The sequence below is a fragment of the Petaurus breviceps genome, unplaced genomic scaffold (assembly GCF_028583685.1).
Source record: "Petaurus breviceps papuanus isolate PSGF00001 unplaced genomic scaffold, PetGlider_PUasm1.0 207, whole genome shotgun sequence".
Lineage (NCBI taxonomy): Eukaryota > Metazoa > Chordata > Mammalia > Diprotodontia > Petauridae > Petaurus > Petaurus breviceps.
In genome coordinates, this window is record NW_027185850.1 from 5604815 (window position 1) to 5631261 (window position 26447).

The 26447-nt window shown below is 38.9% G+C and overlaps 1 protein-coding gene across 1 annotated transcript in view; it reads right to left on the minus strand.

Annotated features, from left to right (window-relative positions):
* The window catches only part of LOC138164868 (leucine-rich repeat-containing protein 7), a 602064-nt gene that overhangs the window by 112525 nt on the left and 463092 nt on the right, over window positions 1–26447 (minus strand). The window contains exons 12-14 of the mRNA XM_069092797.1: window positions 15657–15786; window positions 13526–13641; window positions 6461–6530 (exon numbers count right to left, since the gene is read on the minus strand). Of these exons, the coding sequence (XP_068948898.1) occupies window positions 6461–6530; window positions 13526–13641; window positions 15657–15786 (316 nt within the window). The remainder of the gene's footprint in view (window positions 1–6460; window positions 6531–13525; window positions 13642–15656; window positions 15787–26447) is intronic.

Sequence of the window (26447 nt, forward strand, 5' to 3'; positions counted from 1 at the left end):
TCTATCTATCTATCTATCTATCTATCTATCTATCTATCTATCTATCTATCTATCTATCTATCTATCTATCTAATTTCCACACAAACATACATAGTTCCATGAAGGAAGTGATTCTATCATGAGAACTTTGCACCTCTCCTAGAATTTAGAACAGTTCACACAGTAGAAAATGAATAAATGTTTGTTGAATTGAATAAAACACAAGGTTATAAAAATAGATAAAGGAAATTCCTCCCAGAAGTGGAGGAAGAACATAAGGGAGATATGGGAGGTAGGGGAATAAAGACTCATTTCAGGACTTACTCTTCCATGAATATTTCCTAGGTAAAATCTAGCCTATAATGAACTTTCATTAACTTTGAATCACTCTAGCCATTATTCAGTTGATATTACACATGTACCCCTCATGCTTGGGGAGATTTCCTCTCACTTCATTTGCTATGTGCTTAATTAAATATATTTTATTAAACAAATAAATCAATCAAAAATAATTTATTAAGAACCTAGTAGGTGTCAACCATTCTCAAGGAGTGGACATTCTATCAGGGAAAGCAATATGCATGTGTGTATGTGTATTTGTATGTGTTTTTGTGTAGAGAAGAAATAGATACCAGTAGTTCAATACTGTGAAGTATTTCAGGGAGGGCACCAGCAACTGGAAGGATTGGAAAATTCTGAGTGTAGAAGATAATTCTTGAGCTTTATCATAAAGGGAAAGAAGGACAGAAAGGATGGAGGTAAGGAGAGGGTACAATGTAGCTATGAGAGATGAGATGGATAATGGGGGAGGGTCTTGAGGCAAGGAGATTAACCAGAAGGCTATTGTAACAGTCCAGGCATGAGGTGATAAGGGCAGTGTCAGAGGAGAGAAGATGGAATATTGGAGAGGCTTTACAAAGGTAAAAGCAATAGAACTTGGCAACAGATTGGGCAGAAGGAGTCAGAAGGCTAAGTCAAGAATGATCCCTCATTTGAAAGCCTGGTGACCAGGAGGATGATGAGACCCTTGACAATAGCAATAAAGTTAGAAAGAGGGGAGAGTTTTGGGGAAAATAATGAGCTCAGTTTTGGACATGGTGATTTAAGATGTCTATAAGGCATTTCAAGATATCCAATAGCCAGATGGAGATTGAAAACTGAAGGTCAGCAGAGAGTTAAGGGCTGAATAAATAGATATTACAATCATTGGCACAGAGATGATCATTGAATCCTTGGCAGGTGATGAAATCACCAAACAAAAGAGTATAGAGGGAAAAAAGAAGGGGGTCCAGGACAGAGGCCTGAGGGCTACCCCTCATCAGCAGGTGTGACCTGTATTAAAATCTAGCAAAGAAGACTGTGAAGAAGAAGTTGGGAAGATAAGAGGAATACTAGAATAGTTTTATGGAAACCTAGAGAGAAGAGAGCAGGATCGAGAAGAAGGTGTTTGACAATGTTAAAGGCTGCACAGAGATCAAGAAGGATGAGACTTGAAAAAAAAGCCATTAGATTTTTCAACTAAGATATCACTGATAACTTTGGAGAGAGTAGTTTGTTTTGAATGAAGAGGCTGATAGTCAAGATGTAGACATTTTAGAAGAGAGTGAGGAAAAAAAGAAACTGGACATGCTGATTGTAGACTGCCTTAGATACAAAAAGGAAGAGAGGTATGGACCTAGTGGGGATAGATGGGCCACGTGAGGGTTTTTTGAGGATGGGGACTACATGAATATGTATGTAGGTAGTAGGAAAGCAGTGAGCAAACAAGAAGAGACTGAATATTAGTGATAAAGTTTGGAGGATAGAGGGAGCAATCTCAGTGAAGGCCCAGTTAAGATTATGCAACATAAATTTGTGCTGGACCCAGTTTATACTTTTCTCCAATGTTATTCAGAAACATCTGAGCAGGAGTGAAGGCAATGCATTGTGACAGGCTAAGGGGACAAGGGAATCTCGAGGACAGTGTTGAGTTGAACTCGTTCACCAAGGAGTCAAGATGGAGAAGGGAGGAGAGTAGTGGCAGTAAAAAGTGATGGCCTAGAAAAGAACTGAGTTGAGGGACTGGATGTAACGGTGAGGATAAAGAACAGAGTTTACAGCTGCAAAGCAGAGGGAGAGGTTGAATGACAACAGACTGGTCAGAGAAGGGAATTGCAGATTTCATGAATGTGGTGTATTTGTGCATGATGGCAAGATCACACTACGACTATCTCTGTGTGTACCTGAGCTGGGGTAGAGGAGGTCACGAGAAGTGAGTAAGTTGAGGAGCTGGGAGGGTAGAATATTGGAGAGAATAGCAACATGTATATTGAATTCCTCTTTTATGAGGGCAGGAGTTGGGGAAGAGAGAAAGACTGTGAAACAGGGACTGTACTTTTGAGGAGAGAAGTATCATGAGGCTAGGTAGACAAAAACTACCAACATTCGAACTGGGTGATAGACATGGAACCTGAAAAGACAAGCTACTGAGTGGTTGTGGTTGTGCTTGCTTGCTTGGTTGTTTTTTTTGCTCTTTGCTCTTAAAGAGGACCAAAATGACATCTCTATGTTGGAGTCAAAGCACAGTGGGTCTGACTTTGGCTTATCAGATTAATATGAGCTCAGAAGGCTCTATCACAGGTCAGGCACAAATGGTTCGCCCAGACATCACATGAGTGAGGGTAGTAGAGAGAGAGACTGGAAGTAGAAGAGGGGAGCAAAACATATTCCAGCTACCCTACCTTATCCAGTGAGTTGTGTGGGATCAGTTAAAGTGTAGCCAATGCTGAAAAGGGCATTCAGGAGGCTGCATCATTGGCAGGGAGTCAGCTCTCAGTGAAAGCCAGAAAATGGAAGTGGGAGAAAGGAAAAGATTTAGGATGAAAGCAAGTTTGTTATCTGTGGAGAAGACATTCCAGAAAGCAAAGTAGGAGGGCTGGATGTTTTTTGAGTGAAACACTGGGGGGGATTAGGTTGAGGGGAATGGGAATAGAGGAGCTGGCAGCTGGGGATGAAACCTTGGGCAGGTCATTAAACCACTCTAGGACTCAGTTCTTCATCTATAAAGGAGGGAGTCATTTTAGATGATCTTTATGACTCTTTCTAGCTCTATCTTTAATACTAATCTGTAGGACTGAAAGTCAGGAAAGTGATTAGGTTTGGATTTATAGACTTAATGTCACGTAAATAGAGGTGATAATTAAACTCATGGATGTTAATGGTGCTATCAAGTGAAAGAGTATAGAGAGGGATCTTTGGGGAACACTCATGAGTAAGAGGTGTGGGATAGATCATAAACCAAAAAGGAGAAAGTATGTAGGAACAGAGGATGAACAACAATGTCAAATGCAGAAGATAGGTCAAGAAGGATAGACTCAGAAAAGACCATCAGACTTACAATTAAGAGGTCACTGAAAACTTTGGAGGGAGCAATTTCAGTTGAATGATGGTGGGAGGTGGGGAGGAAGTAGAGACAACAGGAGTAAACAGCTTTCCCCGCCTAGAAGTTTGATAAAGGAAGGAGAGATGTTGGATGACAAATTGATGATAAGAGTCTAGGAAGGTATTTTTTAAGGACAGTGCAGAATTGGGCACATTTGAAGACTTTGTGGAAGGAGCCATTAAATAGAGAAAGATTAGTGGTTAGATAGGGAATGGTTGAGAAGGGAATCTGCTAGGCAAGATGGGAGGGTAAGGGATCAAAGGTACATTTATTATTGGATATAATAGCCTCTGGGTGGCTAGTCAAAGTGTATGCATTGGTGTGAGCTCCTTAGCTATGGTTTTAAGTAGGCACTAAGCCAAATTGTACCTAGAACCTAGAATATCTTTTCTAGAGGGCCCACACAGAAAAATGGGTATCCTATGGGTTACTTGGTGAGTTCTCTGTGCATTCATAGAAACCTATTTACACAACTTTCCATTTTCCTCCTCATCAGAATTATTTCTTTCAGGATTTTATTGTTAACTTCCCATCACCAATGGGTTGACCCTCTGTTGACTTTAAATCCAAAATATCTTATCTATACTTTTTCTTAACTCTTTGGAATCCATTTTCCTAAAATCTAATGTGTATGCCAGATTAGCTCCAAACTCCATCTCCTGTATAAACAGTTCCTCCTTCTTAGTAAAGGTCAGACTCAGAATGGATTTCTCCTTTTTAAGATACTTCAAATTTTCAAGGATGAAATTATCTTTACTACAAGTCAAGAAATTGTTGACATTTCTGTTTTTGGCACACACTCCCCCACCCCCTCCCAAAGGATTCTACTTGAGAACCTAGAGGGCCATGTGCGACCTGGAGGCTGCAGGGTCCCCATCCCTGCTTAACACCATTCTCCTGGTGCAATTATCCAGGTAATATGTTGCAGCCTGCAAATGACAGCAATAGCTCTTCTCTTTGGCCCTTTGGGGAAATAATACCAATTCCTGAGAGGCTTGTAGTCATATGGTGTCACTGGATGAATACTGATCTTAAAAAGATGAGCTGTTGTTTCTGGAAGAAGTTTGAGGTAATTTAAAACGGCATAATTTTGTAAAGGCATTTTACTCTTCAGTTACTGTTAAATTCTGAGGGCAGACCATTGTTTACCCTCAGTGACAGTCCAAGATACATGTGTTGTTGGAACCACTGTATGGGTTATCCATCTAACTGAATGTCCTCATCTGAATAACAGCCATTTTTCATCCACATGGTTTTTCCTGGTGAATAGTTAGGCCACACTCTTCTGAGTGAATATGGATCTCCTCTATGCAGTTCTGCAGTGTGTCTAGAAGATCTTGCCATCCATAGAGAATCTCTGCACCAGCCACAGTAATAGTAACAACCAGAAAAAACAATAGCCAGCATTTGAGTAGCACTGGAAGATTTCCAAAATGCTTTACAAATATTCCATTTGATTCTCTCTGCTGTCCTCCATGATGGTGGCAAGCAACTTTGGTGAGACTACATTTCACGTCTATATTCACGTCCTATTTCACGTCTCATTTCCTATGAATAATCTGAGGAATGTTGACCAAAGTTACCTGTGACATTATAGTTTTCATAATGTTGTATGATTGTGATGTACATGGAAGGTCTCATGTTTAAAGCAAATCTTTACAGCGATCTTTGTCTCTACTGATTAAATGCTTTCTTTTATCGTGACAACAGAAGTGCAGTGACATTAGATATTCTCTATGTTTTAGTCAGCTGCGTGATTATTAAAAAAAAGGCTTGCTTTAGATCACTGTTGCAAAAAGCCTGACTATTCCCTTTGCAAACATTCATCAAGGATGTCTTTAATGTATGTGCAGATTATTCTCAAAAAGATTTGCAGACAAGGGCCAGCCAGTAGTAATATTTTCTTCAACAATTTTTTTCACTAATAATAAGATGTGCTATTCCCCCCAAGAGTTGTATTGATTTCTTTCTTTGCCATAATAGGTTGTTGGTCTGACTGTACACACAACAGCTGATTTATAAATGGCTCCTACATGAACAAGTCGTTTTTTTGTATGTTGAAACATCAATTTAATTTCTGCGATGCTACTTGGTACTAATTATGTCCAGTTACTCCTGATTCCTTGATGAAAGTTTCTATAATAGATTTTGATGAGATTTCCTCAGAGTTGACAAGTTTTTTCACCTCTCATTTCTTATTCCTAAACCCTATTTTCTACCCTATTTTCATTGTACTCTCCTATGCCAAGCTTTGTATTTATGTCACCAAGAATTAAATATGTAATAATACACACCTGACACATACTAATTTAATTAGAAGGACCTCATAACATTTCTCTACTTCTTTATCCTCTTCAGTGGATGTTATGGAGAAGTTATGATTATTTTCAGGGTGGTCTATTTACAAACGCTTTTTTGTGAATAGTGCCACTAAATATGACAAAAGATTCCATAAAATTATACCCTTTGTTTCCTTTTGATACAATTCCCACTTCCTTTCTTTGCCTTTGCAAGGAGAATCAATGAACCCTCTTTCTATTTGACATTTCACTGCATTTTCTGGTTTTGTCTATAATGATAATATCAGAATCGATAAGAGTCACTTCTAGTTGTGTGAACTCTGGAACAAATGGATGTTTGTTGTGTTTTTTGTTTGTTTGATGGGTGGTCCTGGCCCAAATGGTCAATCTCTGGTGACAAATCTCTCTGTCTCTCAGTTAAGCTGTTCCTTGAGCAGCAGACAGGATCAGTTTGTGGGATAGTACTGAGCCTTTTCTGCATGGTGAAATCTTTGAGCACTGGGGCTCTGCTGAAACAGCCTTGGTGAATCTGGGTCTTCTGACACATCATGATGATGTGCTTAAGCAGGTCTCTGTGAAACTCATTAAGTAGAACTTTATACATTTATTACACATTTTAAATACCACTCATGAGTTCACTTTCCTCTCATTCTAACATACATCTGGTTTTACTAAATTGTCAAAGATATGAAAGTTCACTCATATTTTGATGACATGTTAATCTTTTTATTACAAGGAGATGATTTTTAAAAGTTCTTACTTGATTGTCAGAAAGCCACAAAGCAGCAAGCTCTTTCAGTTTGGTAAACGAGAATGGTAAATTCTTCAGCCTGAAAAGAAAACAGTATTTTAACATTATCGATGAATTGTGGAAATGATCACTTTATATTTTATGATAGTTTATTTTAAACAGCTATACTCTATGATTGCTACTGAAAAGTTTAAATTACAGCGAAACACATTCAACTAAGGCATCCCGATATGATAGGAAGCTGGGAGACCTGGCCTTGGTCTTGTTCTATCACTAACTACCTTTGTGAACTTGTCAACCACTATGGGTATGTATGGAGGGCTACAGGACTGATTAGAGACCATCTAGTCCAATCCTATCATGTTAAAGATGAAGAAAACATGGCCCAGGCAGTGAAGTGATGTGAGGAGAATCATACAGGGAAAAGTGTCAACATGTGAGCAGGGGTAGCTAGGTGGTGCAGTGGCTAGAGCACTGGGTCTGGAGTCAGGAAGACTCATCTTCCTGAGTTCAAATCTGGCCTCAAATACTAGCTGTGTGACTCTGGGCAAGTCACCTACTTCTGCCTCAGTTTCCTCATCTGTAAAATAAACTGGAGAAGGAAGTGGCGAACCACTCCAGTATCTTCACCAAGAAAACCCCAAATGGGGTCACTAAGAGTCAGAAATGACTGAAGATGACTGAACACCACCACCACCAACCATGACTGTGTTTGAGAAACTTTGGTTTGTTTTCTCATTAGCTTTCATCTCTCCTTTGCTATTAAGTAGGAATCTCTTTTCCATGTCTTAAGTAATGGAATGGAGATGAATTTTATGACTTAAGAAGGTATCACTGAGAAGAACATTCAAGTGCCAATATTTTTGTAGGTGCAATATAAATTTTATTTGGTAATAATAATCATTAGCCTTTATATAGCACTTTATGTTTGCAAAGCACTTTACAAATGTTATTTCATTTTATCCTCACAAAATCCCTGGGAGGAGGGTGGTTTTTATTATTCCAATTTCACAGATGAGAAAACTGAGGCAAACAAAGTTTAAGTGATTTCCCCAGAGTCACACAGGCAGTAAGTGTCCTAGGATATATTTGAACTCACCTCTTCTTGGCTCTAGATTTCACTGAGCTGCAGGATGCCTATTTGGCAAAGATATTATTTTACTCTTCATTTTATTATTATTTTTCATTGCATTAGTTAATAAGCTTTAGATGGTACACTCTTTTGCTAATTACATAGGTATATTCCTTTTGAAACCAATATGTTTTAATGATAAATGTGAATAAACTATCCTCGAGAGATATATCCAGTTGTTTGAATGTTAATTTGAAAAGTGAAATTATGGATATGTAATTCCATGACTAGTCTTCATAAGAAGAGAAAACTACCTCAAGACCATATTCATTGAGTTTTCATGGAAATCTACCCCCAGGTGTATAAGTTCAATTACTAGTCATCTCTGGGGAAAAGTAAAGACAGTGCCATTTTTCATAGGAGGCAGCTATGTGGTAAAGTAGATGAGAGTGCTGGGCCCAACTCAGGAAGATTGATCTTCTTGAGGTCAAATCTGGCCACAGTCCTTTCCTAGCTGTATGAACCTGATTCAGTCACTTAACTCTGTTTGCCTCAGTTTTCTCATATGTAAAATGAGCTGGAGAAGGAAATGGCAAACCACTCTGATATCTCCGCTGAGAAAACCCCAAAAGGGGGTCATGGAGAGTTGGACACAAACAATGAGGACAGCATTTTTCATAACCTTAGCTTGATATAATGTCATATAATTAAAAGAAAAGCAAGAACTGATGTATATTTAAAGGATTATTTTCAAATTTGGAAACAAAATATTAATAAAAATAGTCTGTGATAGTATAGTAATCACCACAGTGAAATAAGAGCTAGCTCTAAGCAAGTTGCAATTCATTCTTGTTCTCGGGGTCTCAGCAAACTTTCCTATTTACTAAAAGCAAGGCAGAGGTCTTGGTACACACTGTGCTCAATTAAAGTGATGAACCTTTTCTGAAGGCTAGTCTTCCCCAATCTAGAAATAGTCTCTATGACGAAGTACATTTAACTTCCCTTGTACTCTCTTGTCTTCCAGAAAACACATGAGACTAGGAGGGATTTCATATTGCATCCAACTAAATCTAAGTAATTCGAGCTTAGCAAGGTCTTCAATTTCACTTTTTGGAGCTACTTAATATTTCTCAAGAGGGAGAAAATACCCACATGGAAAGTATCAGGTGCTGACTTTTAGGAATTCATGTAATTTGTGGAATTACCTTTAAATAAAAGTAATAAGTTGTTCAGGGCTCTCTAATGAATCATACCTTCCACTGAAGCGTCCATGGAATGTTCTATGTGAACTCCGTCTCTGAGTTTAGGAAAGCGGCTTTCTATAAGCATGGATCATCATTCCTAATGAACTCTGCTCTCCTGGACTCTATTTGGTGTTCCTTTAATGTCTCTTATGGTTTGGGGCCATAGGGACACTAGTATTTATGCAAAATATCTAATAAGTATTTGCTGAATGAATGAGTTGCTAAGGACTAGTTTCTGAGGGTGTGGCAGAAAAAAATAAAATTGTTTTGGCTTCATTATATTCTTATTGAATCATTCATTGAATTCTTGGTCTCTTTTTAGGTCTCTCCCCACTGAATTTGGCATTTTACCCATGTCCCAGCACAGGCTAGCAGGTCTCTTTGATCTGATGGCAAACCTACATTGTCAATCTCCAACCCAAGGTAATCTTCATTCCCCAACCCCCCCCTCCTCTACTTCCAGAATGATGTTCATCAGGTGAGTTACAAATTCATATAATCTAACCATACCGTCCCACATTTGAATTCATTGTATTCCTATCTAATCTACTCTCCATTGCTGTTCTAAACCTCTGCAGCCAAGTAAAACACATTTAATGCTCCTTCTGCATGACAACCCTTCAAATATCTACTCTGCTTTTTTTCCTCTTCAGTCTCGATAGCCCCAGTTCCACCATTCTTCATATGACATGCTCACCATCCAGACTACTTTCCTCTGGAAGCTTTCAAACTTCAACATGTCCTTCTGTAAGTGCAGTACTCAGAAGTCAGCACACCACTCCAGATGTAGTCTGACCAGGAGAGTGAACAGTGGGGACATTGCTTCTCTAGTCCCAATGGTGGAGAAGCTCAGCGTGATTTACCAGGCAGCAATAATAATAATAATGCATTTTGAGGTTGCATTAAGAGAGTCATAGAACAAGGAAGTGAGAGTACTTCTGCGATCTTCTTAGGCAGAACACATCCAGAGTGCTTTGTTCAATTCTGGGTGCTGAAGTTAAAGGATGCTAATTGCAGAGTGTCCAGAGGAGGCCAAACAGGATGATGATGATGATGATGGTGAAGGGCTTCAATTCCACATCCCATGAAGATTAATTTGGAAGTAACTGGGAATCTCAAGTCTGAAACATAGTGGGCAGATTAACTCCCAAAGTCCCCTCTATTTTAAATCTATTTTCCTATTAAAAGAGAAGATACAGGGGAGACATGATAGTTGTCTTGTTCAAGTATTTGAACAACTCTTGTGTGGAAAAGGGAACAGATGTTCACTTGGTCCTCGAGGTCAAAACAAGCAGCAATGACCGGAAGTTTCTATGAGACAAATTTTGGCTTTCTGTCATGAGAAAAGCCTACAACTCCTTAATATGGAGAGTCATAAACAGCTGGAGAGGGTTACCCAAGAGGCAATGGGTTTCCCACACTCTGGTATTTCCAGACAAGCCTGGATTGGTGACTTATTGGGAAGGTTTCAGATGGGATTCCTTTTGAGTTATGGATCGGATCACAACAATTCTCCTAATCATGAGCAACTCATTCATTCATTCAGAAAATCTCTATTGACTAGTTACTGAGTGTGAGGCTCGGCAAAGGCAACATAGTAACTATAAAATAAATACAATGGAATACCTGCCCTTAGAGAGTTTATCACCCCTGGTAGGGGAGATGAACTCCACACAAATAGCTGTTGTGCATGGTAGAAGGCGATGTGTCCACATAAAATTAAAACTCTAGCACAGGTCCAACATGTCACCCCTCTACTCAGTAAACTCCAGTGGTTCCCTGTCACTGCCAAGACCAAATATAAAAGTCTCTGTTCAGCATTCAAAGCTCCTCACAACCCAGTCCCTTACAGCTCTGTCCTTTCCAGGCTTTTTACATCTTCCTCCCCACCACTTATTCTCCAATGCAGTGATGCTCACCTCCTTGCCTATCCTCAAACAAGACACTCTATCTCCCAACACCAGGCATTTTCTCTGGTTTTCCCTCACACATGGGAGGCTCTCCCTCCTCATCTTTGCCTCCCAGCTTCCCAGGCTTCCTTCAAATCCCAGCAAAAGTCTAACCTTCTACAAAAAGCCTTTCCTGAGCTCTCTCAATTCCAACATCATCCCTTTCTCAATTACTTCCTATTTATCCTGTAGATCACTAATTTGCATATATCTATCTGCATGTTGCATTCCCCTTACAGGGCATATTCAAATGAGCTTACAACATGAGCTAATTCAAATTTAGGCCATCAAAGAGATGATTCCCTTAGACATCATCTAGCCCAAGTCCCTCATCTTACAGAGAGAAATCGGAGCCCAGACAGATGATGCCAATTGCCCAAGGTCACACGAGTGGTCAGTGCCAGGCTAGGATTTGAAAGCAGATCTCCTGACTTTGAGCCTGGCACCTTGTCCCTCTGCCCTCAGACTCTTCTGATTATTGTGTTCCTCCCGGAATCTCCAATTGAAAGCAGAGCCCAGGCAAGGCACAGGAGCATTGTTCCCTCCTTCATTTCTCTCTGGCCTCTACTTCTTCTTTCTCTTCTTCCATCAAGAGCCCAAACAGGGAGCTTCATCTTCCTTTACTTTCTTCCTCCTGTTTCCTTTATGTGTCCACTTTTCCTATTACAATGTTCCTTGAGGACAGAAATATCTTTCTTTTTGCTTGTATTTCCAAGGCTTGGTACAGTGCGTTACACAAAGTAGGCACTTAGTAAATGTATGTTAATTTAATTTTCCAGGCTGCTATCTTCTACCTTGCAAGAGTCAAGGTTAATAATAAATACTTTCTAGGATGTCTTATTATAATGCTTTCATCTTTCACAAATTGATTTCAAGTTTTAAAAAATCATTTCAACTTAAAACTTTTTAAAAGAATATAGTTGTTATTTTCTGATGAAAGTCTTATATTTATGAAGACTTTCCTTGCATATTATATATACTAATTGGTTAATGGAAATATTTTCCAGGAAGGTTTGGTTGATTATTAAACTCAGAAGAACAAAAATTTGTAACATAATTAAGATACCAAAGCCTTACCATTGAATTTTATGGGAATTTTTTCTTGGCTTTTCTATTTTTCCTATCACCTATACTGAATAATTTCTGAGTACCATTGTAATGTAATGCCAAGGAAAGGCAACTTCCCAGGTTCAAAATACCAGCATAGGTGCTCTCTATTTTATTCAGTAACAAACCCAGAACAGAGAAGATCAAAACATGACATCATTCAAAATACAGCATTTACTAAGTGTGATTAAATAATCTCCAAGGCCTACCCCACCCCAGGACTTTCCAATCATTCAATCAATTACAAAGTCTCTGTTCCAAATACCTCTCCACCCCTAGGCTATACCTTAATTAAGTCCACCACAAAGCCCCTCTTCTCAAATGGAGATTAGTTTCCAAACATAAGTAAAATACATTCATTTGCTCAACCATAGAACACAAAAAGGTCAAAAGTTCCCCACCCCTGGATCACAATTGAATCTACCCCAGAGTTACATCAAGTTTAAACACAGCACTTAATACCCAAATGGAGGTCTTTTCTTCATCTTGACACGAGGCAAGTTCTCAGCAATCTTAGTTCCTGGAGAGACAAGGCTTAGCAAGGCCATAAGATACATTGCCAGTCCCTTCATGAATTTATCCTCTGTCTGTAGAACAGCCCTAGAACCCCTGAACACATTAGCAAAGCCCTCTCCCAGGATTTCTGTAAACATACAACAAGAAAATCCTTCTTCAGGGCTTCTGAACCAACAGAAAGGCTCCCAGACCCCTGCAACAACAGTACTGTCCCTCACCAGTGGACAGTATTCATTCTGTCTGCAGGACAGTCTCCAGACCCCTGCAACAACAGTACTGTCCCTCACCAGTGGACAGTATTCACTCTCTGTCTGCAGGACAGTCTCAGGCCTTCTTAACCAAATGCCAGGTTCCAGGACTTCTTCAACAGGACAGTCTTTCACCAGTGGACAAATCTGGCAAAATAACATCAAAACAGACAGACAAAGTACCAGCAAAACAGCCATGTCTCCTCAGTCCTTGGCAGCTCAGGGGGCAGGTCTCAAAAGTCCAGGGCAATTCAAAGCGGCCACCAGCAATCCTCTTAGCCTCTCTCTCTCCACGAGGTGCTGCTTCCAAAAAAAGATCTTCCGCCTCTCTCCAGTGTCTCTCCAAATCTACGTCACCAGCTCCTCCCACTTAAGGACTTTCTTTTCACATCAACAAGCCCATCCCACAGGTGGGATTAACAAACTCTGGGTTTTAATACAATCAATTTGAAAACCAAGCCAATACAGGGGAATCTTTAATTGCCATTACTATCACAACCATGGACTGGCAATTAGACATCTTAATGATATCATTACTACTCTAATGGGAATCCCAATATTTACACTGCCAAGTAATTTGGAGATAGTCATGGGTGCACACAGACTTCTTATTTATTGTTAAATCATGTGGACTATTATTATAGTGAAACAGAGAGCATTTTTACCCTTCCAAATTGTAGGATGCTTCTGACTAGGGCCATTTACACACAAACATTTCTGTATTCTAACAGAATTTTAATAAAGTTAGATGGATGTAACTTGTCTGCCCCTCTCTGAGGTTTTATTTACTAACTAGAACTAGTGGTGAAATGGTTTACTACTGTTTGCGTTCACAGCATGGAAAAGCAAATGATCAATCCAAACTTACTAGAAAAACCCCCATCATTTTTCTTCAGTAAAGGAAGATTTATATAGGATGTACAACATTGCAGAAATACCTGTTATCACTCAAATTTAAGACCCTTAATTTCTGCATCTGTCCAATTTCTTCAGGTAGAAATTCCAGTTTATTAGAGCGCAGTGACATGACTGTAACATTTTTGCAGCTTCCGATCTGTGGACAAAAAGGGAAAAGAAGTGAAGAAGCTTCATCTTGTCACAATTTTCCTATGGATTGCTTTGACTTGCAAGAGTAATTATGATTTCCATCTGAATGGAGGTAGGACAGCACAGTGGAAAGGGCACTAGGCAACATTCCTAGACAATCTCTGGTACTTATTAGCTGCTAGATCCCGGGCAAGTCCTGTAACTTCTGTGTGCTCCAAGCAATTTCCTAAAACTGAACCTTGTTGTGTTGTTCAGTCATATCACACTCCATGGCCCTACGAACCATGTCACAAACTGTTCATGGGGTTATCTTGGCAAAGATACTGGAGTGGTTTGCCATTTCCTTCTCCACTGGATTAAGGCAAATAGAGATTAAGCTGTTGTCCTGGGGTCACACCACCAGTAAGTGTCTGAGGTCAAATTTGAACTCAAATCTTCCTGACTCCAGGCCCAGAACTCTATCCACTGAGCCACCCAGCTGCCAGATCTGCCAAGGAACAAATGAATAAATGGCCTGGACATGTGCTGTTGCAGGGCATTTCTAAACATGGGTACAATCACACATCCTTGCTTATTCACATTTCATATGAATATTTAAGACAATAATAGGTTTCAATGTATTTCTTTGAGAAAATTATTTTAATACCTATTCATTTCAAAGGATTTTGTCATGTCACATAATGATACCTCTTTTTAAGCCAATCAGTCATCAAGCATTTGTTAAATGCTTACTATATACAAAACCCTGGACTAAGCCCAGGGGATATAAATAAAAGGTAAAAGACAAAAATAAAAATGAAAAACCAAACTAAAGACCGAATCCATGATTCAAGAAATTTCTTAAGCATGTCTAATGTCCTTCCTGTATAAGAGCACTTTCCTTAAGACACATGACACTTCCCTGACTATTCATACATTAGGTTTAGCATCGTCATTGCCAACATAATTATTCCCATCATCACCATCGTCATCATCACCATCACCATCAACATCACGATCACCACCACAATCACCACCACCACCATCAACAACATTATCAGCAAGATTTCAGCTTTAATAAAATATTTATTTATAATGAGGTCTTCTTAGTTAACATTGCCATTAGCTGCCAAAGTCAGCAATGACAAACCCATTTCACTACAAAAGGAGTATACAGATCCTTTTTTGCTAGAGAAATTAATCATTTTTGGGGGCCTACAAATGAGCCAATTTAATATAATACTCCATGCTATGGAAATAAAAAAAAAGTTTAAATTTTTGTTCTTTATTAAGGAAGTACTGAAAGAAAGAAGTTGAATTTAAATGTTCACTGAAACTCAATTTTCCATTGGATATGGAAAATATGTTTTCTAAGTAAAGTTTTTAAATGGAAAATATATTTCCTATATGTATTAGTAAACATTTTAGGAGAATCTGAAATATTAGTATTACCAAACTTAAATCTCATGGCTTTAAAAATAGGAAACAGACAAAATAAGAAATTTTCATCTGAAATAGACATTACCCACAAAACAAATTTTTTAATTTTTCCAAGAAAATAAAACATATGGATTAGTTTTGAATCCTTTTGTAGGAAATACAAGTATATCTTCAATGAAAATATTTTATTATTGATTTGACTTCCAATTAGGTAATATTTTAATTGACTTTGGAAAAACTTTTTTGTCATTCTGAATATACATTCCAAGTTTTTGAATAATTGAGCTGTGTGTTACGTATGGTGGCACAATTAGGTTTTATCTAGAAAAAAATGGGCATATATGTAATTCTTGTAGTAGAATATTTTAAATGAGTAGTGGCATAAGTAAATATAGAAAACATACTTTGTAAATTTTAATTTTTACACAATCCAAATATGTTTTATAACATTTTTGCATGTCCCTTGTTTCCTGAGATAAGCAGAATTCCATTTTAACTGATTTCTGCTTATATCACATACCATATGAATCTACTCTGAAGATATTAACATGTAATCAAGTAACAGCCACATTAATAATTAACGTATAGAAGTTAATTTCTTACTTCTCTAGGTAGTTCTGGGAGAAAATTCTCATCGACAGCTAATGTTCGAAGACTATGCAGGTAGCCAATCGTGGAAGGTAAGCTCTCCAATTCATTACAGCTGCAGTCAAATTCTTCTAATAAAGATAAACTGAAATTTCAAACACAGATTAAATCATTTCAAAATTTTAGGTCATAAAAATAAGGTTTTATAAAATCACATTGCCCCCATCCTCAAAACAAACTGAGACTTATCATGTAGTGGTCTCATAAAAGAGTTATCTAAATTACCTTCACCAATTTACTTAAATAGGTCAGTTTAGTTCATAAACAGAAGTATGAGTTCTCCTTGGAGCTAGCCTCTTGTTTGACCCTAGTCACCATTTGACTTTTGTGCAGATGCTGGTTATGTCTTACAGGTCACCAAATGAATTTCTCAAACGTGGGTATGTTTAAGTTGTTCTGCAGAATGGTGGCATCAAACTCAGGTAGAGACAGAGGCCACTAAACTGTCCATGATGAACTCTGCAGGACACATAGTGAGTTAGGAAACCACATAGTTATGGGTTTAGTTTTTTTAATTAATATACCGTGTTCAAACTGGAGAGGAGCTACCTTTGAGTCTGTTGTGGGTGTGTGTTTGATGCCCCTGTGGCAGAATCACCATGCACTCAGGGCCACACTCCTGGCTTGATCAGCTTGGTCAGCTCAGCAGCCACTCAATGGCCACCCCAAAGGGCCTAGCAGAACCCCTGCTCTGCGTGGCCCAAGGCTGGCAGCACCTCTTCACCTGGATGGCTCATTAGCACCTTCAATTCAAGTCTCTATGAAGGACTCACTGTGTCCATGCTAAACCCGCCCCTCCTCCATTTCCCTCATTTCTAGTGAGGGTATCTTGTCTCAGGCCTGACCTTCAATTTTAGATCTTCTAGTTCTTATAGACCCTTCCTGGCATCATGCTGATTCTACATCCTGGCATCTCTTTCCCCATTTTTCTCTGCATGTACACAGCTAAGTATACAGCTTCAGGGCCCTGTGAACTCCCATTTGGACTGCCTTGGGAGCAGCTCCCCAACCCCCCAGTGTCTCCCATGCTAAGTCATTTTACATAGGGCTCTCATAGTTACCTTTCTGAGGCATTGTTCTGATCCTCTCCTCCAAGACTTCCCTAGATTTCTATTTCTTCTTGGGTCACATGCAAATTGCTGAGCCTGAAATTTAAATCTCCCCCTAAACCTACCTTCAAACCAACTTTATAGCCCTGTTACTCACATTAATCACCTTCCCATATGCTTTGGCCCAGTCATCCTGGACTCTTAAAAGTTCATTGAATTTGACATTCCATTGTCTGCATCTGGGTTTACACAAGGCTAAGGCTGGCACCTTTGCTTCAGGATTTTTATTTTCTTTGAAGTCTTAGTTCAGGTCCCCTGCCTCCTCTGGAAAACCTTCTAGAGTTCCCTCTCCCTCTCAGATTAGATTGTCTTTGATTGCTGGGTATGCCTCAGCAGATTGTCAGAGTCTCGAAGGGAGGGACTGTGTTTTTTTTTTTTTTTTGTCTTCAACCACCCATTAATCAATGTTTTTTTTAAATTGAACTATGAGGCTTGGATTTCCTAGCAAGCCCTAAAGACTGAGGTCTTCACTTCTCATGAGTGTGGAGAGCAGGGTCATTTTTAATCATCCTGTGCTAATTGTACAATTTGAATTTCCTCTAGGACAAGAGGGACCATTATCTGTTTTCAAAGTACAGGCTTCTGCTTCTTCTAGAAGAGAAAGTAAAGACTCACAGTGGTCACCAGGGAGACAGAAACATTCCTTGAAAAGAAAACAAGACACAATCAGAAAAACTCTAATGGAAAAATGAGGATGATGAATGTAGAAGCAAAGGGTACTGCTGAATTCTGCCAGTTTGGATGGTGGAAGGATGTGATATATTAGTGAAAAGAATGAGGGATCTCTGAAACCTTTGATGCAAGAAACAAATCTGAGGCTCTTTATGAAGAGGAGGAAGACTTTCTGGGGAAGAAGTGGCTGCTGGTTTTCCAAAGTATTGTGATGTGGCACTTGAGAGATACCAAATGAGAGACCTAGCCAGTAGGGGTCAGAGGGAAGCAGATAAGTATTAAGTTGTTGGGGACTCTTTTGAGGAGCATTGACTCTGTTGTTTATTAACCTGAAAACAACTACAAAAAGGCCCATTGTCTTCCAAGGTTCTGTCCCCAGGACATGGTGGTGTTAAACAGAGAACGATTACCCACTTTTGATGGGTCATGTTGGCATAAATGAGACTGCCAGAAGGATTCTAGAAAATATTGCTAAGGAACACAAAGTCTTGGATAAGAAAAGGAATATGAGGCAAAGGTAGTGATTTCATTACTTGGTTGAAGGCAAAGGCTTTGGAAGGGAAAGGGAGATGTAGGAAGAGAACATCTGGTTAAGAATATGGTGGCTGAGAATGGGATTTGGACTTCTGGACCAAGATTTGAAAAATGTAAATGATGGGCTACTGATCAATGATGGGGTATGCCTAATAAGGGATGGTGAAAATATATGTCTTTGGTGTCTTGAAAACCTGTAATATAGGCTTTAAACTGAAAAGGGCTGGGGAGGTAGAAAACTGCTTGCTGATGTCAGTCATGTTAGATACCCCACCTAAACAGTAGCTATGATGAGGCAAGAGGAATATTAGCAGGAGAAACTTCCATAAGTTCCCAAGATATAAAATTCAAGAAAGGTGCCTGCCATAAAACCTTGCCTCAGATATCTATACAAGCATGTAAAAAGTACAGGTAAAATGCCTATAAGATACACTGGAAGACATGTTCTGAGTCAGTTCAATGATATTTGAAAGATCCTGGATATTGGAAAAAGGTCCAGCAGGACTGGAGAAGGGCAAATGTCTCACTTTTCAAATGTGAGAAGAGAATGAAGTCTGTTGTATACAGTCTGAGGGATTTAACTTTAGTTTCAGACAAAATTCCAGTACATATTAAAGGCTTCATGGGAGTGCCACCATTTTAAATATTATGAGACACAGTAACATATATCACACCAGACTAATCTCACTTCCTTTTTGGAAGTTAGTTAGAAGGATGATAGGTTGTAGGAATGCTATAGATATAATTTGCCTATATTTTAGCAAAGCATATGAAAATGTGCTAGGAGCTATTCTTTGTGGGAAAAACTATACAGATGTGTGTTGGATCAATGATATCAAACTCAGATAGAAACAGGGGCCACTAAATTATGTAAAAAGATCCCTGAATGCTGCGTATTGGCTTAGAAAACCACATATTAACATTATCTATGTTCTATTGAATTTTTATTTATTTTGTTAAATATTTCCCAACTTTAATCTTATGGGTTCTTGGGGTAGTATTGTACCTCCAAGTGTGAAAACAATGTGTTGAATACCTTTGGGCTAGAGAATAGTACCATCAGGTGGATTTGGAACTGGGTGAAATGTTGGACCAAAGAAGAAGGTAACGGTTCATGGCACCTTGGAAGAGGGTTTCCAAGATCTGAGTTTTGTCATGTTATTTAACAGTCTGTTACCAATGCTTTGCATAAAGGAACAGAAGAGAAATTAAATATATATAAGACATAAAGCTGGGAGGGATATTAAAGATATTGGATGAAGCAAGTTTTTGAGATTTATGTGCTTTTCAAAGTTATTTATGTTTTCACTTCATGAAAATAAGAATCTCATGTTATAAATGCAATTTATAGGATGGACAAAAGTATGCTTTACATACCAGCTACACTATCTATAAAAGAATACCAATACTAGTAATATTAACAATATATTCTAACTTTCTCCATAAAAATTTAAATCATTGACATAGATCTTCAAGTTAGACATTTCCTCAAAAATATGGTTTCTCATGAATTGAACAAACTCCTACAATAATGACCTATTGTCCTTTAGTATGTTTACTCTTTTCTTAAAACTGGTTAGTATTACCTACCTGCCTTCTCTTTCTACTACCCAATTTCTGTATAGTGGTTATTTTATTCATCATATGTAAAAGCCAGACAGAACAGTTTCAAGCTTACCTACTAAAGTGAACTATTGACAAGAAATTAAGCCATTGAAAAAAATTTGAAATGGATACATGAAAAGTCACTGATTCTAATTATTACCATGTCCTTTAGCAGTTTAACTGTTGTAAAGCAATGGTCACAATGAGGAGGCCAAAGAGCACCCAAACTGTTTTGACCAGCAAACCCTTGAATTCTTTGCCATGTAGAGACCTAGCAATGAAGGGTAAAGCCAGTTTAGAATATAAACTCACATGTAAAAGCTTACAGAGGACGACAATAGAAGATTATAAGCAGGATCATATTGCAAACTGTGAAGAGGTGGAGGAAAATGTGTGTAAAGAAAGCTGGACACAGCCACCAGCTAAGCCAGCTCAACAGCATTTAGAAATAAAACTAGAACAAAAGAAAGTCCCCCTCCCCCTTCAAATGACACACCTCATTGTTTCCATATTGATCTATTTTAATAATTAATGACTGGAGAACAACTGCATTTGAATATCAACACCTCTGTCCTTGATGTGCTATAATAAGGGAAAGGAAATGAGCTTCAGAAAAGGCAGGAAGAGCAGCTGGAGACATGCGACCCTACCGGAGGCAACCCCATTTTAGAAGCACCCAGAGAACAATTTTCAAGCCATCTGAAAGAAGAGAAAATGTCACATAACTGGAGGGAAAAGCTACCCCTAGAAGTTGTAGTTCTACCTTATTAGCCTCAAAGGCAACTAAATGAAAACCAAGAACTACAACCTTTTTAGGGTGTCTTTCTCAAGCCTATGAGATTTGGATGGGTACAATCGGCCTGTAAATACTGAGTTGTTTCTATGTGCTCTACTCCACTAGAATATGGCTTCCTTTATGGCACAAACCATATTTATTGCCTCTCTTTGTATCCTTGTGCTAAGCACTGGGGCTACAAAGAAAGGTGACAATAGTCCCTATCCTCGGGGAGCCCACAGACTAACGGCAGAGACAACATGCCAACAGCTATCTATAAACAAGCTCAAAACGGTATCATTTGGAGCCATCTCAGAGGGAAGCAACTAGATTAGGACAAAATTGCTGCTGAAGGTGGGGTTTTACCTGAGATTTAAAGGAAGTTTGGGAAACCAGGAAGAAGGGGTGAGAGAGAGCATTCTAGCTATGGGGATCACCAGAGAAAATCCATCGCAATATCTTGTTGAGGAGTAAATAATGTGAAAATTTGCCCTAGTCAGTCAAATGCTGTTTTATAGTCAACAACCAACCAACAAGGAAGGTCTCATTGCCTTCAACTGTGTGACTCTAAAGAAAAGGACTGCTTGAGATTATTATTATATGTACATGCCTGTGGCTCCCTTCTTTTGTACACTGCTGTAGACTATTATCATAGAGGTTTTCAAGAAAAGAGAAAGTAGGGTCATGGGCAGAAGTGGTTGGAATGTTCTTGATTGCATTTGCTGAGTAATAACGAGTAACTGGGATGTTTTTCAAATAATCTGTTATCCTCTTCTATTTCAGATATCTTAGGCTTTCAAAATCATGCTGCCTTTAAACTTAATCATCTCTGTGGAGAACCTGGTCTGCTGGTATAGTCTCCAAGCACTCAGGGTAAGCTCCATGCAATGATGACACACCAGGGAAGGAGACTATGGACCTAAGGAATTGACCTAGCCTACCTAGCCCTTTAAACTCTAAGAGTCTGAGTGTCTAGAAATAATTTTCACCAATACCACTGGAATTGTTTAAGATAACATTCAACCATCTATATACTGTAGTCATGAGCTGAAATACCGGGTGGGTGGTGGGTGGGAATTCAGGTTCACAAAATATGTAAAATATAATTTGACTATTGCCTATACATATTTCAACAATGTGTCCCAGAGTTTAAATAGTTAATCCTGAGGATTATTGTATACCTCAGCTGAAATCACACATTCACTCATGATACTAAAATTCCTTTTGAGTTATAAATTTTATTCAATAATTAAACTCAAAGATTTCTGTGAGGTTGCAATTACATAATGAAGTTAATAAAGCCACCATATTTTGTGTTTAGTTTGATGTTTTCTACAATGTTGATTTAGTAACAAAATAATGTGACTATAACATTTAGTACCAGTTACCAAGTTGCAGTCAAATAAGGTGATGGCTGTCATTATCTATAGGGACAGATCTCTCAAATTAAAATACTTGGATTTATTCCACTTAATTTCATTTGTGAAGTGACCTTTAAAAAAACAAATAGAAAACTATTAATTGCATTATTTCAAACCTCATACCAATCTATATTAATAATTGACAAATTGTAATGAGAACCTACTAAGAGGCAGTATGGTGTTGTGGAAAGAATGCTGGACTTGGAGTCAGGAGAGGCCTAGGTTCAAATTGTTCCTCTGATGCTTGCAAGCTATATGACCATGGTTAAGTCAGTTAACCTCTCTGAGCCTCAGTTTCCTCAACAGTAAAATGGGGACAATAATGTTTGTTGTGCCTAACTCACAGGCTGTTGTGAGGATCAAACAAGAGAATGCATATAAAGTACTTTTAAAGCATCAGAGAAATGTCAGCTGCCATGGTGAGACGGCATCTCCTAGTAGGAGATGCAAGAAGGAAACTAGATTGTCTGTTTACAATGCAGGTGGGAAGAAAATTTGGAGCACATGAAAAGGCAACCAACAATGGAAAAGATAAACATTCAGAAAATACAAGAAATCATAAGGCAATTTATGGTGAAATGTCAAAGAAATAGTTTAGACCAATGGTCTCCAAAGTGGAGTGTAGGAATCCTGGGGGTACGCCACAAACTAATTCATTGATTAGAATGCAGAAAAATATAAGAAAACTATACAGTTTGTACTGTATGTACATATGCATATGTGAAGATAGAAATTAAGCTTGAATAATATCTAAAATACACATTGATGCTGTTACCCTCACCTGGTCTGCATGTCATATATTCATTCACAGTTCATATTCAGTAAGCAAGGTGACTCAAGGGAAAAATGGGCAGGCTAGAGCTCAGGGCAGGGGCCAGGAACTCTCACTCGGTTCACTTTCAATGTGTGCTAGCTTACCATCTGTGTGTCCCTGTTAAGTCAATTTCTGGATCTTATTCTCTGGTTTTAACTAAACCAATCCTCAAAAATATTCCTGCAAAGGAATTGCAGGTTTAAAAGAGTACTAATGAATAATGCAAGCATAAGAAAACAAAGAGAAAATGTTATGGCTAACACCTCTCTTGCTCCTTGGATGAGATAATCAGTCATGTTACGAGGTAAAAATGACAATTGAATCAGATAGAACAAGAAGCTGGCTCCCCAAAATAAAAATTCTCAAGGCAATGTGCAACATGGATTTATTCCTTCTACTACTAATGCTAAACTCCACCTAAAGTGTTTATTGTACTTTATTAGACTATTGTATATCAGCAAATGATAGTATGAAACCATCACAATTTAAAAACTCAACATTCAGAACATGATGATGAAACTACAATTTTGTTTAGTCATTTTAAAAATCATCCAGGCATGAAAACTAGGGCACTCCCTACTCCTCATGCTCTCATTTTATATTTCTACTTGTTTTTATAATATACATACTCTATTAGTACAGTTGGACATGTAAATAATAACTAAATATATATGTTTGTGTGTGAGCTAAAAAAGTCTTTTACTAATAGCATGAGCAGTGAAATGAACGTGACAAGAGTTCATTGGAAGGAAGAGAGTGATGGATTGCAGAGAGTTGGAAAGACTTCACTGAAAGGGGGAATTAAGCTAGATGTTGAAAGACGGGCTCGATTTGCATGTGGTGGAAAGTGAGAGAGGTCCTCCATGCAGTAATGATAATGGACAGAAGGACGAGAAGAGTGGACAGTGGAAGGGAAATGGTATGAACAGAGGACTAGTAATGAGAAAGGAAGAAGGAGAGAGAAGGAGAAATGGTGGGAAGGAAGGATGGGCTAGAGAGGAGGCAGAAGTAAGATATATTTCCAATACAGGGAATTTGGCTAGAGAGATGGGTCAGAACAAATTAAAAATGGCTAGCCCTTTGGACCCTCCACTATCTGGTTCCAACATCCCTTTCCAGCCATTTGTCTTCTGACCCCCTTTGGAATGTACTATGTTCTAATCAAGATGGGCACTTCTAGGTGTTCCCTGAATGTATTATTCCATCCAATAGCTATATGCATTTATGTTTCTAAGTGTAGAATACATTTCTCCTCTGCATCTCTGCCTGGAAGAATTCTGCCTTTTCTCTCAGGCTCAGCTCTTTTCAGGTGTCACTTTCTCTGGGAAACCTCTTATCACACCAGTTATCACCCCAGGGTTCTCCTATTCTACAAATTACTTGTATTCATCCCCACCCCCAGTAGAACCCTGGGTCATTTTTATCTTTCCTTATCTTATCTATTATTTTTCATTTTTATCTTTCTATCCCCAGGGTCCCGCAGAGAGCCTTTCACTTAGTTGGTGCCGAAGGGAGGTTTATTTAATTGGATTATTGTGGAGGGCCTTGAATGCAAATCAAAGGGTTGAGTTTTACCCATCAGTAAGGTTAAGACTCCTTGAAAGCTTAGAAAGGCTGGTCTGGTGGGCTTAGACTAGGAGCTCCTAGAAGGCAGGCACTGTCTTTTGTATTTTTTTTGTATCCCCAGTACCTAGCACATAGTAGGTACTTAATAAATGTTAGTTGACTGACTAGTAGTATGTAATTTTAAAAAGTATATTTAAAATACATAATTTATGACAAAATTCTCAGTTGAGAAAAGCTACCTGCCAGTGGTTAGAAGGCATTATTGATTTTGAGAAAGCACAGGCAAGAAATTAAAGATTGGGAGCAGAGACTGTCAGGCTCCTTCCTGGCTCCTCTTTATTTTCTCACTGTTTTCTCACTTGGTGACCTCAGCGACATTAATTATCACCCCAATGGAGATTACTCACAAAGTCTTATTGTCTCCAGTTGCTTATTGGGTATTTCAAATGGAATTTTCCACAGGCTTCTCAAATGCAAAAACTAAAATCATGAAAAATGAAAATCATTATCTTTTCTTTCAAACTCATCTCTCTCCCTAACTTTCCCAGGTTAGTCAAGGATTCCACCATCATCCTTGTCACCCAAGTTTGCAATCTTGAAATTTTCCTCCCTCTTCCTTATCCCACATAACCAACCAATCATGTCCAACTCAACATTGTGTTTGGGGTTGAAAAGGAATGGAGGAAGGAAGGAAGGAAGCAAGGAAAGAAGGAAGGAAGGAAGGAAGCATCAAGTCTAGATAATGGCACACCCCATTTCTACTATATCATCAATGTACAAGGTTGTGATTTGGTTTTTGTACTCCATTTTGTTTCCAAAAACAAATGGAGAAGTTGGGTCACTGTACAGAGACAAAGCCCCCCAAATATCTCTCCTCTCAAGGAACCCATAGTCTGCTGCCAGAAACAACAGATACATAGAAAAATATGAAATATATGCTAAGGATAACGATATCTTCTGAGGAGATAAAGACAGGTTTCCTATAGGAAGTGCCCCTGGATCTTGAGGAGGCCAAGGATCCTATGAGAAGAGTTAAGAAGGGAAAACCTCTCCAAGATAGGGATACTTCCTAGCGATATGACTCTGGGCAAGTCACTTCACCCTGCTTGCCTCATTTTACTCAGCTGTAAAATGAGTGAAGAAGGAAGTGGTAAACCACTCCAGCATCTTTGCCAAGAAAGCCCCAAATGGGGTCGAGTCAGACACAACTTAAACGACTGAACAACAACAAAGGGTAAGGTGAAGGTGAGGACAAAAGTTCGTTTCACGCCTGGTAGAAAGCTCATGCCATGTCAGAAAGGCAGCAGAAGGAATGGTGTACTTGTGGAACAATGAGGAGGCTCCTTAGCACAGTGGTGGGCACATAGTAGGTCCTCACTAAGTGATTGTTGATTGACATAGAGCATGTGAAAGAGAATGATATGCAATAGCCTGGTGAGATTGGAGAACTGGGGAGTATTGTGGAGTGTTGTGAGCAGACTTCATGGTGGAGGGAATCAGGAGCCCCGCATATACTGAAGAATTCCATAGTTGGACCTGTGCTTTCAACAATCACCTTTGCAGCCATGTAGACTATCTACAGGCAGGCCATTGTGATACTCCAGGACAGAGGTGATGAGGGCTTGACTGGAGGAGCAGCTATGTGAATGGAGGGCAGACAATATGACAGATTGAAAGTTGGAAGGGACTCCAGAGTCCACTCATCCAACTTCCCCAGTGACACATGAGAGCCAAAGAGAGGAAGAGGTTGTCCCAAGGCTACACCTGGCTCACTTAAGGGATGGAGTTAGGATTCAAAACCACGTTTTCGACCTCCAAAGCCAGGATTCTTTCAGCTGTATCACACAAATCTACAGATGTCACAAAGAGGGAGGGGAAGGATAGAATGGCATTTGGGTTCCAAATGTTGGGCTGGATATAAGATGGAAAGAGAGAAAAATAAGGCCTAAACTTGGATTCCACAAGCACTTTTACATGTGTAAGACTGGTGAGATGTATCAGTTCAATGAAAAAAGATCTGTGAGTTTTAGTGAATGGCAAGCTCATACCTCTAGAAAGGTAGGGCAGCTAACTGTATTGGGAGAGATGCTTCTGTTCAGGTCAAGGGAAGTGATAGCTTTCTGTGGTCCAGCTCACACCATATCTATGAATTTTATCTGGGCACCATATTTCAGGAAGAACCCTGATGCCATAGAGGGTACCTAGAGGTTGTCTAGAATGATGAAAGGCTTCAAGATTAGGCCCTATGAG